This window comes from Corylus avellana, chromosome ca1, assembly GCF_901000735.1.
Source record: "Corylus avellana chromosome ca1, CavTom2PMs-1.0".
NCBI lineage: Eukaryota > Viridiplantae > Streptophyta > Magnoliopsida > Fagales > Betulaceae > Corylus > Corylus avellana.
Window position 1 is genome coordinate 24,325,707 of NC_081541.1, and position 14,806 is coordinate 24,340,512.

Genomic DNA, 14,806 nt, shown 5'->3' on the forward strand with positions numbered 1-14,806 from the left:
AAATCACAACAGGGCAAAACGCATGGTTGAAATATTTTCTTCCCAGAGATGGAAAGTGTGGTGGTGCTCCTCCTCCTCACTAAACCCCATCTCCCTCTCACTCTTGCTTTGTCGTTAATTTTTGTTTTTTGAAACATATCATACTCATTCATTGATAAAAGTCGTGAGCCTAAAGCTCTTATAAACAGAGCAAAAAGTTCTGAAGTAAATCATAGCCGAAGCTAAAGATATAGTCATCAACAACAGATCAAATCAACCATAACACAGCATCCGTTAACCTATGACTAATCATCAAGTTTAAAAATTCTGATCTGCATCAAACAGACACCATCTAATGCATAGGTAGCGCCTATTCCTCAGCCTTGAGAGCAAAACCCCCAAACTGATACTCATCATCCTCAACCTGAAGGCCAAGATAAAGTTCACATTCACAACCCAAAGGGTTTGGACCAGTAATAATGGGCAGCAACCGGGTGCAACGAAGCAGGAGGAGAGAGCCTTATTACAAGTAAAAAGAAAAAATCATACAGGGAAATAAAAGGAACAGTAAAACAAATGCAGGTAAAGAAATTACATAAAAACAAAAATACAGGGAAATAAATGCGAAAAACACACAAAGCGGGTCACGTTAGCCGGAGGAGGCCGATCGCGAGCTAGCCGGAAACCACCGCGAAAGGTGGCACAAAAAGCTTGGCGAGCGGAGAGGTCGAGGGGAGGAGGGATGCAGGTAATGGGCATCCCTCCTCCCCTGAGTCGGTGGCGCCTCTAGAGGGGGGGCTTAGGGTTTCACAGGGCTCTAGAGGGGGGCTTAAGGTTTCACCAAAGAGTTCCTCAAACTATAAGTTATTCTTATATATAAAAGGACTAAATCCATATGACTTGAATCTTTTTGTATTTTTTTTTCTATTGAACATTTCCAACCCATTCGGGTTCTGGGTTTCCTCTATAGAAGAGAGCAATGAAAGCTTTGTTTGGACTTGAATAGTCTAAAATCCCAATCCCGGATTTTTTTTTTTTTTTGTTTTTCTTTTGGTAAAGACATTCAAGAGATTCCTTATACCCATTTTGCTGAGTTAGAGAAATGTGTAGTTCCCATGGAGGGGGATTCTAGTGCCTTCCTCATCATTTCCTTCCTCTTTGTCTCTGGTCATTCTGACCTAGGACAAGCTCAAGAAGATCGCCGCCTACAAGGCCATCGAGTACGTCTAGTCCGGCATGATGCTCGGCCTCCGCACCGGTTCCACAATTATAAAATATAATGAGTTTAATGGGGAAACATATTGGAGAGAGAAAATGGAAAGACAAAGATGAGCTATTTTGAACCATGGTTAAAAAAATGACATGTGGTCCCTAAGAGGTAACTCAATCGATTGAGACCACGTCTAATGATGCGAAGGTTATTAGTTCGAATCCCCCTCATCCTCTTGTGCGGACATCTAAAAAATAAGAACCTGTGAAAAACTTTTAAAAGTCAATAACTTTTTAGATTTTTTTAGATTAATCTAGGTCATTGGTTAAACTACATCATACATGCTGTTATTTTAATTACAGTATACGTAAGTCGGATCCATCAAAAAAGAAAAGAAAAAGAAAGCTTTGATTTTAAAGTCAATTTACGTTTTTGTCCCTTTTTTTCATTAAACTTAAATCAAACAATAGCTATTTTTTGTCTTTTACTCATTTGCTTACCCCTCTTCCAGCTCCACTGCTTATCCACAAAGAAAGATGGCTTTGATTCTTACCTAATGCATCCTCAAATCCTAGATTTTGTTTCCCTTTCCCCTTAAATCCTGGATTTTTTCTTCTTAAATCCCAACTCTCCCCGCTTTGTCTCATTTGCAATTACCATGCTCATTTAAAAGGAAAAATAAGATGAAATTGGATTTGGGTGGATCAAAGAATCAGAAAATGACAATATATATATATATATATATATATATATATATATATATATATATATATATATATATAAAATCTTTTGCTTAGGGTTTATAGCTCCAAATTACGATTTTGTCCTTGTTGGGTTTTATTTAGCTATAATTAAAAGTCGTAAGAAATTAATAGGTTTCTTCTCGTCATGCAAAAAGGTTTTGCCATGAGACTAATTAAAGGTTTTTGTTGTATGTGGTGATGGAGAAATTTCTTTAGTTTCTAATGATGTCCTTTACAAACTTTATGAGCTGTTTACTTCAAACTCAACAGGGTCAATGAAATTTCTCAAGTATATATGTTCGCACTTTCAATAACAAATTTGCAATGACGTGATTTGGTGTTAAATATGACAAGAAGAACTTATGCAGACGAAACAAAGCAATATATAAATTTAGAGTTCAAGGTCAAGTTTATCATTATATCAATGACTATATTCAATTTTGTAATGATATGCTATTATTGAATTATTAAGAATTTAAATGTGTTTGTATAAGGATTTAGATACTGATTTTATGTTGTAAATAATTTTTGCATATGCTATTGACTTTTTATTGTTAAATATCACATGCACTACATTCATTTTTATCAAATATAGGGAACCAAGCGAACATGCCATTCCAACTAGTATAAGAAAAAATAATGAGATAAAAATGAAATAAATGTAATATAATAATGAGACAAAACTGTAATTTATACCCTTTATCATTCTACGTTTTATTGCTTTTGAGTCAACTAACTACAGTATTCTTCTATCTCCATCCTAAATTGGCCTACTTTTCTCTCTCATAAATCATAATGCATGGTGGCTCAACCATCCACTAGCCCCTTCTCCCTAGAGTGTGACCCCACTCATCGTTGTGGCACACAAGTTGGGGTGTAAATGAGCTGAGCTTGAGCGAGCTTCTCTTGTTCAGGCTTGGCTCGTTTAAATTTTACTCCGTTAGTTCTTGTGTTGGCTTAATTCAGTTCCAAAATGCAGAGGCTACTGTTCATAGGCTCAAACACTGATATAGAATGCTCAAAATTCAATCTCCACCATTCATAATGTAGATTCATGTGTCATGAACGTCCCTACAAAATTTCAGCTCAATCAGACTTCAAATGCCCATCGATCGGAGCTGTTGATCAAGACTGGACAGCATTTTCAGAATGCTGTTTTCTCCCCACATAAGAGCAGGTCCAGACCGCCAGAAGCTGGGTCCGGACCCCATTTCCATAAACAACATTTTGAAGAGGAGGTCCGGACCGCCAGAAGCTGAGTTCGGACCCCATTTCCAGCAAGCCCTTTTTATATGGGCTGTCCGGACACAAGAGTTGGATGTCCGGACATCACTAGGTTACGCATATGTAACCCTAGCCATGTCCGGACCCCATATTTGCCCTGTCCGGACATGGCTGCATTATTTTGTTTTATTTGCTATTTAAGCAAACTAATTTGCCATTTATACGTACGTATTTTGAGAGCAAAAACAAAGAGCTTAGAGAGAGATATTGTTCTAGTTTATGTGAGTAAAGATTAAATACGTGAAGCCAATCGGAGTTCCGGTGAAAGGAAATCTTATAGAAGAATTGTGCCAGATGTTCTGGAAATGGCTACTGCGGTAGAAGTCAAGTGAGTCGCTTGTCGTGTACAAGGAAGAGTAGATTGCAAAGGTTTTGTAATTCTTCTTGTATTCCTTATTCTTCTTATAGTGGATTGATTTCCTGGGTTTGGCTGCCCCAGAGAGGTTTTACATTTAGAGAGTTCTCTAAATGGTTTCCTCTTCGTAACCAAATATCTGTGTTCTTAAGTTTCATTACATATCTGTATTTGGTTGATTATTGATTGTTAGGTAAAATCTTATTCCGCTTAATTTTTGTGAATCGCCTAGACATTTAAATAGGTGTCGTCAGGAGTCGTTTTAGAATTTTCATACTCAAACTCGAACTTGAGCCGTGCTCAATGGCGAGCTAAAAAAATCGAACTCGAGCTCATAATAAGTCGACCCGAGCCAACTCGTGAGCTGGCTCTTATATTTATTTATTTTTTTTAAAATTTTTTTTTTTTAACTTCAAGTACTCTTAAACGGCTTAAGAAGCCAGCTTGCATATGAGCATTTGCTTACCCTGGTTAGTCGAGTATAGAGCCTGAGTTAGCACAGTAAGACACTTGGTTTTAAAGAGAGAGGATATGCATCCTTTTATAGATAAGCAAACTTATGGATTGGTGTTTTCTTAGCAATATGTAACAAGTTAACATGTTGTATTCAGACTGCATTGAGACAACGCCCCCTACAAAAAAATATTTTTTCAACGTCTCTCTCTCAATCTCCCTCAACAGTCATAGCACATCTTCCACCTAAACTCTCATTTTTCACTCTCTCACTCTCGCTCACTAGACAAGTAGTGATAATGTTTGGGTCTGTTTGATTTTTCAATAGTTTCTGCCTTTTGCAATCTCCCTCAATAGTTTCTGCTTGATTCTTCTTCCTTTCGTTTAAGTTTGCTCTAATTGAATCGGGGTCTTTTTAATGATTGCTCTCTCTCTCTTTGATCACGAAGGGTTTATAATTTTTCATTTTCTAATGCTTAAATATAAATGCAATTTTAAGATTTTAATAATTATGAGATTTATAATTAATTATGTGTTACTTAGTTTATATACACACACACACACACGAGCTTATTCGAGCTTGCTCACGAGCCTAACTGAGTTAAGCTGAACTTGCTTCGTTTAATATTTGAGCAAAGATTTATGTTTCATGATACGTTTCATTTAATAATCGAGTCAAGTACGAGACGAGCTTATACGAGCCCAGCTTATATGAGTCCAGCTTATACGAGCTGATCCCGAGCTCGTGAGCGAGCGGCTTACTGACTTAACACCCCTACACACATGTACCACCACTCTCTTTGATCTCCTACAACATATTTCTTCCATCATAGCACCTTTGACTCTCCTTGTTATAGCTCTTTTGGTCCACCACGAATTTCAAATCCAAATTTGAACCTAAAAAATATATGATTTTTAGTCGTTCTCTATCTCACCATCTTAGATGGTGTTGCCTCTGCTACTATACAACTAGCAATGCTAAGTTAAAAAAGTTAAAACTCACAACGTCTATCATAAATTACTACAACCAATTTTATTCACATCATTTTCGATTACTTTCTCTTCCTTGGATGATTTCTTTTAGGGCGAGCTATATAACTGGATTGTTTTTTTATCCTTGGATTTTAAATCTTGTAATTTTCTATTTTTGTACATGGTGATTGTTTGTATTTTATTCATCCTCTTCTATTGAAAAAAAAAAAAATCTTTTAGTACTGGCCACGTGGCTGAAAGAGGCCTGAGTATGAAGAGTCTCTTTTACCCTTTGTGTACTACTTTGGAACGAAGCAGCTACAGAGGGCCACAACACACCCTTACGGCCAGATTCCTCCACGGTTCCCCCACCCACATGGGAACCCCTTATCCAACCCCCATCGCTCCCTCCCAAACCCGTGTTGGATGGATCGGCATAGGCGTAATGGGGGCCGCCATGGCCTCTCGCCTCCTCTCCGCCGGCTACTCCCTCACAATCTACGCCCGCACACCTTCCAAATCTCTGTCTCTACAATCCCAAGGCGCCCTCCTCGTCTCTTCTCCGCGCGACGTCGCTCAATGCAGCGACGTCGTCTTCACCATGCTGGGACACCCACAAGATGTTCGACAAATTGTCCTTGGTTCAGATGGTTTTCTCTCTGGCCTAAACCCCAACTCCGTCATGATCGACACCACCAGCAGCCACCCAGCGCTCGCGCGAGAGATGTTCGCGGCTGCGCGCGAGAGAGCTTGCTGGGCTGTCGACGCGCCGGTGTCCGGGGGTGACATTGGGGCTAGAGATGGGAAATTAGCTATATTTGCCGGTGGTGATGGTGGAGTTGTGAATTGGTTGACACCATTGTTTGAGATTTTGGGGAGGGTTACGTATGTGGGTGAAGCGGGGCGCGGCCAGAGTAGCAAAATAGCGAACCAGATAATGGTGGGAGCAAACTTGTTGGGGCTGAGTGAAGGGTTGGTGTTTGCAGAGCGGGTGGGTTTGGATGTTAGGCAGTTTGTGGCGGCGGTGAGGGGCGGGGCGGCGGGATCGATGGTGATGGAGTTGTTTGGGGAGAGGATGATAGGGAGGGACTTTAGGCCGGGCGGGTTCGCCGAGTATTTGTTGAAGGACTTGGGGATGGGAGTGGACGTTGTGGAGGAAGGCGAGGATGAGAGGGTGGTGGTGTTGCCTGGGGTTGCATTGTGTAAGCAGTTGTTTTCTGGGATGGTGGCTAATGGAGATGCGAAGCTTGGCACTCAGGGTTTAATCACTGTTATAGAGAGGATCAATGGCAATTGAGATCATAAGCACAACCCAATCACACACTGTTTTGGGCTCTGGTATTTTTTTGGAGTCAATCAGAGAGATGTATAAGTGCTTGAAACAGTTTTGTTCGTTTTGCTTGGGTGGTTTTGTAATGGGTCTAAGGTGTTTGTTTGATGAAAATAAGTGATGTATTTTGGTGTGTATTTTGATTCATCTCATAAAATTAGCACATGTTGCTCTAAGAAAACAATATGATATATACATGGAATTTCTTTCGTCTAAACCTAATATATGACTTGTTTAAATTCTTATGCATATAGAGTAGCCAAGGCTTCCGTCACTACAGGCTCTAGGCTTCCCAGTTTGGTCATACTTTTTGCTGCAATTACATGTTCTTCATGGTCTCGTACTACAACTCCCATGCCCGTTTACCCATTTACCTTATCAACAGCCACATCCCAATAAACTTTGTACATATTTGCTGGGAGAGCTTTCCATCTGTTTTGTTCCACCTCTCCATTCTATTGCATCCTATCACTTTTCTTTGCATTTATCCATTGTCCCTTGCACCACCGGGCAAGGATCTAGAAACTGCCGCAACTGAGGCATCCTTCGCACATGCAATGCTGAAAAGACCAGGGAAAACCGTCTTAAGAGCTGTATCTCCACACCACACATCATGCTAGAATCGAACCCTAGTCCCTTCCCTCACCTCAAAACGCGTGAAGCCTTGGAAAGAATCCCATTCCTTCCTAATATTCTTCCATAACCCTACCCCAAAAGTACCTCCACGCTCCAAAGAGCACCACCCTCCCCATAAGCTTCCAAACTTTGCATCCACCACAAGCCTCCACCAAGCATCTTTTTCCGAACCATAACGCCACAACCATTTTCCTAGTAGTGATCGATTAAAGACCACTAGGTTACTGGTCCCCAACCCGCCTTCCTTAATTGGACTGCACACCTTTGACCACTTCATCAAATGGTATTTACACTCTTCGCCTAGCCCACCCCATAAGAAATTACGCTGTAGCTTCTCTATGCGCTTGGCAATGCTAACCGAGATAGGGAAGAGAGACAGATAATAAGTAGGCAAGTTAGCAAGAGTACTTTTGATAAGCGTGACCCTGCCCCCCTTTGACAAGTACAACCTTTTCCAACCGGCCAACCGACGTTCTATCTTTTCGATCACTTCATCCCAAATATGCTTCGCCTTATAAGGAGCTCCCAACGGCATACCAAGGTATTTGATAGGCAGAGTTGCAACCTCACACCCTAGAATGTCTGCTAACATGCCTACTTGCTCCTCATGTCCCACTGGAATTAACACCGACTTAGCGAAGTTGACCTTCAGCTCGGAAGCAGCTTCAAATAATAAAAATAGACTCCGCAAATAACGGACTTGGGAAGGCATAGCATTGCAAAAAAGCAAGGTATCATCAGCAAACAGAAGGTGAGAAACCACAGTGTTACCAACCTTGAAACCATCTAGCAGCCCCTCATTAACTACCGTCGAAATCATCCTGCTCAAGGCTTCCATCACAAAGACAAATAACAGAGGAGACAGGGGGTCCCCTTGTCTCAAACCCTTGGAACTGCTAAAAAAACCATTAGGAGATCCATTAACTAGGATTGAGAATCGCACCGAAGAAATGTAATGTTCAATCCAAGAACACCAAATCCCCCCAAAACCACACCTCCTCAGCATATACAACAAGAAATCATAATTCACATGATCGTAAGCTTTTTCCAGATCCATTTTGCAAATGACCCCTAGCTCCCCCAATCTCAACCGACTATCGAGGCATTCATTGGAAATCAAAATAGGATCTAGAATTTGCCTGCCCTTAATAAAAGCACTTTACGACTGAGAGATAACCTTATCCAAAACAACCTTCAATCTATTTACTAATACCTTGGCTATGATTTTATAGATACCTCCCACAAGACTAATCGGCCAAAAGTCTTTAAGATTGATAGCGCCAGGAACCTTTAGAATAAGCGAAATAAAAGACGCATTGAGGCTCTTTTCAAACAGACCTCTTGCATGAAAGTCTCTAAACACCTTTATAATATCCCTCTTCACCACCTCCCAACAAGTTTGGAAGAAAGCCATAGAGAACCCGTCAGGGCCTGGCGCCTTAAAGCCATTCATCTTGAACACTACCTTCCTGACCTCTTCCTCTTCAAAATCTCTTTCCAACCAACTAGCCTCCTCCTCCGAAATGGAGTCAAAAGAAATACCATCAACCAAAGGCCTCCAACGGCATTGCTCCGTAAAGAGTTTTTTATAGAACTCAACTATGTGCTCATTAATCTCGGTCGGGTTTGAAGAGGGGTTATCTCCAATCATAAGAGTATCAATAGTGTTGTGTCTTCTATTGGAGTTGGCTATCGAGTGAAAGAATTTAGTGCACTTATCACCTTCCTTCAACCATATCACCCTGGATTTCTGCCTCCAACTCACCTCCTCCATAAGCAAACAATTCTCTAACTTGCGATCCACCTCCGCCTTCCTCCTTACCTCCTCCTCTACCAGGGCCCTATATTCTTCATTCGCATCTAACACCTGGAGCTCTTCAAGAAGCAACCTCTTATTCCTCTCAATGTTGCCAAACACCTCCTTGTTCCAAGTCTTCAAATTCATCTTCAGGGCCTTAATCTTACAGGCGAGAACAAAGCTCGGCGAACCGTGGAACACATATGAGTCCCACCATTGTTGCACTTGAGCCACAAACCCTTCTGCTTTTAGCCACATATTTTCGAATTTGAACTGCCTTTTCCCCTTAAGCACTTCCCCTGTCTCAAGGATGATTGGGAAATGATCGGAACAAAGGCGAGTAAGCCTCTTCTGCCTAACCCTTGGAAAACAAGTTTCCCAACCTGGGGATACAAGAAACCGATCAATCCTTGACCACACCGGAGGATCGTTGGATAACAACCAAGTAAACGAGCCCCCAACTAGGGGAAGATCCATCAGCCCTTATTCAAGGATAAAATTAGAAAACTCCATCATAGCCACATCTAAAGGAGTTCCCCCTGATCTTTCACTAGGGAATCGAGTGACATTAAAATCACCCCCAATACACCATGGCATGTCCCACCAACTTTTAATGCCAGCCAACTCCTCCCAAAGGATTCTCCTATCCCTATAGAAATTCGGGCCATACACCCCAACGAAAGCCCAAACAGAAAGATCCCCCATATTCTTGAAAGACACTGCCAAGGTGTGAGCCCCCACGCAAACATCAACCATCTCCACCACCCTATTGTCCCACATAATTAGAATACCACCCGAAGCCCCACTCGAATCCAAGTAGCACCAATCCACATGACTCCGCCCCCATAGGCTACGAACAATATTGCGAGACATATCTCTAAGCTTGGTTTCTCGAAGACAAACAATGTCTACCTTCCAGTCTCTAAGCATATTACACACCCTCAAACGCTTGTCCCTCTTATTCAACCCTCTCACATTCCAAGATAAAATGTTTAACTTCATAGTGTTACTACCTGCCCCCTTCCCTTCCTGCTACCACGTTTTGAACCCATACTTCTAGCATCATAATTCACTGAGCATTCCAGGTTCCTAACCTCCCTCTTGCCCTTCGTTCCACTGCTTGTAGTAGCCATCACATTATTCCTTCGCTCCTCTTCTAAGAAGGTCAAAAGAGCTAGCAACTGCAGCTTGTGGCCCGTGTAAGAAATCCCCACAATCGGGTAGATCTCATTGGCACATTGAATCACCCAATCTGAATAACCTAAGGCACCCCCTGCAACTTGAGCATGCGTGTTCCAAGGAGAAGACACATAGACATCACGACCCCCAACCCCTTCATCCTCCCCACCCAAACAACCTCTGTCCTCGTCCCCAAGTGTCTGAGCTTCAACTCCTGGCTCAACCACCTCTCCAGCAAGCTGGCCCTCTTCATTGGGCTCAACCACTTCTGCATTCCCTAGTGGACAACCAACCCGGAACCCTAAGTCCCAAGATGAATCCCGCCCCTCACTGACCTGCAAGTCCTTTTGCAACTCAACGCCATGAACATCGGCCTCTAAAAAACTATCCTCGCCCACTGGGTTTGACCTCTCCACCGTCGACATCTGCAACCCTGCCTCCCCATTGACTAGAGACGCGCACGCCGGTGAAGTCAGGGGATCACCGTCCAAAATTTGCGCACCTACACCGCCAGAGACCTTCCCAAACTCTTGATCGGCAGTGGGCTCGACCAGCGACAACTTCTCTGGCGGAATCTGGGTCGTACCATCCTCTCCCCTGTCCAACATCTTGTTCGACGATGAACTCAAGGGATCTCCGGCCACACCAAAGGCAACCTTACCGCCGATTTGACCACCAGTAACAATCGCGATACTTACTGAAGCGGCGGCGAGGACATCCTTAACTGCCGACGACCGCCTCCCTGAGCGTGGAACTCCTGCCGAAGATGATGCACCTGGGTCTACGGTCCATCCCTCTAACCTTACCCACGCCGGGTTTGAGTATTTCAGACTACTGCTCCCAAAAGGTCCATTCTGTCTTCTACCTTCCTGGCCCAGGCCTGAGCCCACCGAAGATTTTAGCTTATAGACCAACTTCTTTTTAGCCTTAAAGCCTTTCACGGCCCATGGGCCTTTGTTTTCTTCTTCTTTCTCTCATTCTTAGCCGCTCTCTTGTATACTCCCTGTGTACTTGGGTTGCGCCCCTCTGCGCTCTTGATATATACAACATTACTTATAAAAATAAAAAAAAAAGTTTCTAAGAGTTACACAGATAAAAACATAATGTCAGACCAAAATAAACTTTTTTTGATTAGAGCAAAATAAATTGATCTAACAAGATCAAATAAATCATTGTCATGAAAGGAAAATAATTCAACAATTAGAAAATAGTCAAGGGAGAAGGAGGAGATCTCCTTAATCTGATACATGAGGCTATCTTATCAAAAAAATTTGATACAAGAGACTAAGAATAGTGGAATCAATTGGGAAAAAGAAAAAGAAAAACTGATAAGAGTATATAGATATGCTGGTCCTGCTAAAGTGGGGTTGTAGGAGAGAAAGTTTATTGAAGTGGGAAGTGCTACTAAGACAAATCCTCAGGGTTGCTTTTATATATTTTTCTCACCCCAAGATTGGAAAAAAATAGCAGTTAGACCATAGTCACCGGAAAACCACCGTTGATGTTCAGCTTGAGTTACTTGGGGGGTACGGGACATGAAGCATGTACCAACTTGTGGCAAGGAAGAAAAAAGTCATAACCAACAATCTCTTTCCTGTAATGATGTTAAATAGAGGGTTCATCTATAAGCTCTGAAAACAGAAGGCTAGTGAGAAGTAACTCCATCCTGTATTGAAAATAAAGTAGAGTCCTAACTACCATTAGAAGTCCTCATATATATGTGGGTGTGTTTCAGTTAAATACTCTGAATGCTGGCCGTTAGAGCTGTACTTCATAAAGATGTGTCTTTAAGGTCCAAAGTGAATATAGCTTGGGACTGAGGAGGTAAAAGGAAAGATGTCTTGTTGTTTGAGGGACCAAAGTATTGCAGAATTATTGTTGTTGTTGTTCATTCTCCTAAAAAGTCAAAGACCTCTAGTCCCCAGCTGCAGAGTAACTCCTGAGCTTTCAAAGTTTCCTCTCTCCAACTTAACATAGAAAATTTATTTAGGGAGGCATTGGGGAAAGAAATACCAGAGCAATGACTGAAAAATGGGCTTATCGATCCTTTTACTGTTTGCAAGCTTGTTATGAATGGTGATGCTGTTACAGTGAAAATAAACTAACACAATTATGTTTCCTGGTCTTATCTGTTCTTATTTTCAGATTTTTGCTTGGCACTGATACAGAACTATAACAGGTTATAAATGTTGGTACTGTCCAATACTTAAGACCATGAGAAAATCTAGTGTCGAGTTGTGCCTTGAAGAATTCTTTAAGTACTTGACTAATATGCTTCTTCACAATGACTCATTTCCATATTGACTCGAGAAGGAAAAGTTAAGATGTAATTGGATTAAAAATATGAAAGAATTGGGAAGTATAAGCTTAAAAATAAGTGCATTCAAGGTCACATAGGAAAATCTGAAACTGAAGACTTGAGATGGGTTGGTCACATCTATAAAAGACAATGATGGTGCAGGTAAGGATCAGCAAGTTTGCATTAATTGAAGGTAGAGGCTGATAAAATTAGTCAGAACATATGTAAATTTTTTTGGTTGCTATGAAGGCATAACTTTAAACAGTGAAAAATTGTGAATTGTCAATTCTTGTTTCCCTATGACGCGGGGGAATTCTCTAAATGTGAAATGTATTTGAGGTGTCATGTAATTTATGAGTGCTATAAGCAAATCTTGGTGAAAGGGGAATGTATGTTGAGTTTTTAAAATGAAACAGTTGAAGATAAATCTCATTTTCTTGGGCCCAATAGCTAGGTCGAGATCATTGGTTGGATGGATCGAAGTTTCAAAGGTAAATCCTTGCTGAGCATGATTTGTAAACTAATGCTTGTAGCAGCGGCCTATTCAATCTATTGGGAAAGGAACATGAGAACCTTTTAAGATAGACCTTACTTGTAACGTTAAGTAAGAACCAGGCAGAGGCTTATGCTGCAACTGTGCACCGAATATAGAATTTGTTAGATAGGCACCAGGCATTGAGGTTCCTTTCTCTTTCCTTGTCTCATTATTATGTAAGATACCTCTTGCTAATAATTTTGGAAGAGGCTTGGACAAACACCTTGTTCCTGTATATGTTCCTGCAGTAGTTTTACAGTAATGTTTTCAGAGAATATGCTCTGATTCAAGTCATTGACATCATTGCTAGAGGATATTGTTGGTCACTTGGGTTAATTTAGCTCAACTTTTTTCCCTTCGGTTGATGCTTAGGTCAAGAGATTAATATAGAAGAAACAATCAATGTGTTGAGAATATTGCTAAAACATGTAGCGAGATGATTTTGCTTAGCAAATATATACTCATTGCATTCCTGCTATTACTACTTTATTTACTTGTATAATTGGTATATGGCCTTATTGATATGTGATTCCTGTTTTTGTGTCTCTTAATCTACCTCTTGTCATGTAGTTTTTTTTTTGCTTTTTGCTTTTGTGTTTTTGGCGTTTATGTTAAGTAGCTGTGATTTGGTTATGGTATTCCCTCATGTTCATACTCAAAATGCTTCCAGGTAATTTTGACAACTTTATTAAAGGTATATGTTAAAGGAGGCTTGTTTGAAAAGTCAAGAGATCTATTAGCTGAGCTGGAAACTATGGGCTATGCTGATGAAGAGGTACACTAATTTTATGGTTATGCATAATAATCGATTGTCAACCTTGAGATACTATTTTCTTTGGAGAATATGCTTCGTAGCTAGATGTTGCTTGTAAATCCTCAAATGGAAAACATAAGAGAGCATCTAATTAGAATCCACAATCATGAAACTAAATATAAAAATTTGCTGATTTTTTTCTTCTTAACTTTCACATTCTTGTAAATATTATCTACAAAGGTTTATTTTTCTAACACCCAACTCCAAGTGATATGATATTATCCGCTTCAATTGTGGCATCCCTCATTGGCTGGGTGTGAGAAAGGGGATGTGCTTATATCTCTAAATGATATGAGGCATTTTGGAGTAAATCCAATAACAAAACCATGCGGGTTGAAGCCCAAAGCAGACAATATCATATGACTTTGAGCGGAGAGTTACATATGGTATTCAGAGCGAGGTTGTTTAGCCTGAGATGGGGGTGGTTGTGCACAAGCCCATGAGAGTCGCCAATGAGGACACTGGGTCCCAAGAGGGGGGGTGATTGTGGCATTGCACATTGGCTGGGTGTGAGAAAGAGGATGTACTTATATAGAGCATGCTCTCTCTAAATTGTATGAGGCCTTTTAGGGTAAATCTAATAACAAAACCATGTGGACTGAGGCCCAAAGCGGGCAATATCATACTACTTAGAGCAGGACGTTACAATTTTAGTTCTTCGCACAATCTTAATATGTTTTGTTTATGAAATTGAATTGATCTTTGCCCTTAATGCCTAATGTATGATTGAGCATTTATTACCATTTCTCATAAAATTCTTTTTTCATCATTGTAAATTTGGTTTAAATTTTTTGTTTCATCATAAAGTGAAGTATGTGCCACATTAACTCCTAATGTCATAAATTGCTTTTATTCACACACACCACACCCACCCACACATGCACACACACATATATACCTGGAAGGGCTGGCTTGGATGTGATCCAACCCTTCAGTATATTTTTGTACAGAGGCTGCTCTCAAGGTTCGGAACTGTGCACTTATGCTCGTCAGTCCTATACTTTCACCATTGCACTAGACAATGACTCATATATACATATGCATATGCATATACGTATACATTTGTTATATAGATATATAATGTAACTGTACATCTCTACTTCATGAAGTGTGACTTTATTTGTCAATGTCCCACCAAATGACTTTCGCCTTCTAGAGATTTGATTATATTGATTTGACTTGTAGCTTACTAGTTGAAACCTCTTGTATTCCATTTCCA

General features: G+C 40.8%; 1 protein-coding gene across 1 annotated transcript; it reads left to right on the plus strand.

Moving 5' to 3' along the window:
- The first annotated feature begins 5,309 nt into the window (after window positions 1-5,309).
- Window positions 5,310-6,410, plus strand: LOC132167359 (probable 3-hydroxyisobutyrate dehydrogenase-like 3, mitochondrial). Its single transcript, XM_059578308.1, has one exon. It carries the CDS (start codon window positions 5,373-5,375, stop codon window positions 6,291-6,293), a length of 921 nt encoding a protein of 306 aa, XP_059434291.1. The 5' UTR covers window positions 5,310-5,372; the 3' UTR covers window positions 6,294-6,410.
- The last annotated feature ends 8,396 nt before the right edge of the window (window positions 6,411-14,806 follow it).